Consider the following 1,251-nt stretch of genomic DNA (forward strand, 5'->3'; position numbering starts at 1 on the left):
ACAAACTCATACAAGGAGATAAAACAGACGTTTTACATGGTGAAATGTGACTGATGRAAACTGAGGAGCTTAATCCCACACCAGTTTGACCATGAATAACGTCAGGTGACCAGTCTGACTTTATTTTTTCACATTGGACTCCACCAAGAAGAAATCCCGTGCATACTGCTGCTTAAATGTTCACTACGTCCGAACTTATTCAGCAAATGTGTTTCCATCTCTGCTTTTGTGCATTAACTCTTACAGGATGGGGGAAATTGGTCTTGGTGGAGGTTTGCACTCTCCAAGTGCTTCAAGTTTTCACAATAGTTTATTGTCATTTTACCTCCTAAATTCTATGGGAATATTACCTTTTGTTTGGTTTAGTATGTTTGTTTTACTAGTGTATTTTTCTCCATATGCATTTTTTAAAAATAAAAATCAAATGAACAATTTATTGAAGATTTTTGAGGACCCCCAAGACACGACTTGCAGACCCCTGGTCCAGACCCCTCAGTCTGGAACCACTGGGCTGATTGACCTAAACTTAACGTGCTGTGATCACATTGAACAAATACATCAAGTTTCATTTCAAATTTGAGACAATCAGGTTAAAATCACCTCTTTTTTTTGGGTGATTTTGATTTAATTATTTTTTAGTTAGTCCCATTCACATTGGTGAAGTTATTTTTTTACCTTAATGCACTCAGAACTTGCAAAAATAAAAAAACCCTTTCTAAATATGCCAAAGTCCTAAAAGCATGATGTTGAGCTGTAATCACTTCTAGATATATTTTTTTATATCTTTCAGAGTCTGAACGGTTTATTCTCTCAGTTATCTTCTGTGCAAACATCAGCCACATAAATATCTAATGTTTTCAGTTACGACTGAAGGATTCTGATCATTAACTCGTGTACAGATTACCTGGCAGACTGGATCTTCTTGGCCCGCCAGGAAAGAGCGGGGTTGTAGTTTGGGGCGTGCAGCGTGGCACTGGAACTCGAGCGGGTCACCATCTTGTAGCGTGTCCTGTACACCCGCTGGGAGGCGGGGCTTCTGTGGGACGAGGACGATGGATCTGTGGACGGCAATAAGTGGTTTAGTTAGAAACTCTACACACACACACACACACACACACACAGAAACAGGAGCCAGCATGAAACTTATCTAGTCAGCGTGTCAACAAATGCACATTCACATCATTTCAACTGCACCAAACTGCACACACACACACACACACACACACACACACACACACACACACACACACA

General features: G+C 40.3%; 1 protein-coding gene across 1 annotated transcript in view; it reads right to left on the reverse strand.

Moving 5' to 3' along the window:
- The window catches only part of zc3h3 (zinc finger CCCH-type containing 3), a gene marked incomplete at its 3' end in the record, with an annotated part of 16,518 nt that overhangs the window by 11,363 nt on the left and 3,904 nt on the right, over positions 1-1,251 (reverse strand). The window contains 1 exon segment of the mRNA XM_014032632.1: positions 905-1,058. Coding sequence (XP_013888086.1) covers positions 905-1,058 — 154 coding nt within the window.

The sequence above is a fragment of the Austrofundulus limnaeus genome, unplaced genomic scaffold (genome assembly GCF_001266775.1).
Source record: "Austrofundulus limnaeus strain Quisiro unplaced genomic scaffold, Austrofundulus_limnaeus-1.0 Scaffold1500, whole genome shotgun sequence".
Lineage (NCBI taxonomy): Eukaryota > Metazoa > Chordata > Actinopteri > Cyprinodontiformes > Rivulidae > Austrofundulus > Austrofundulus limnaeus.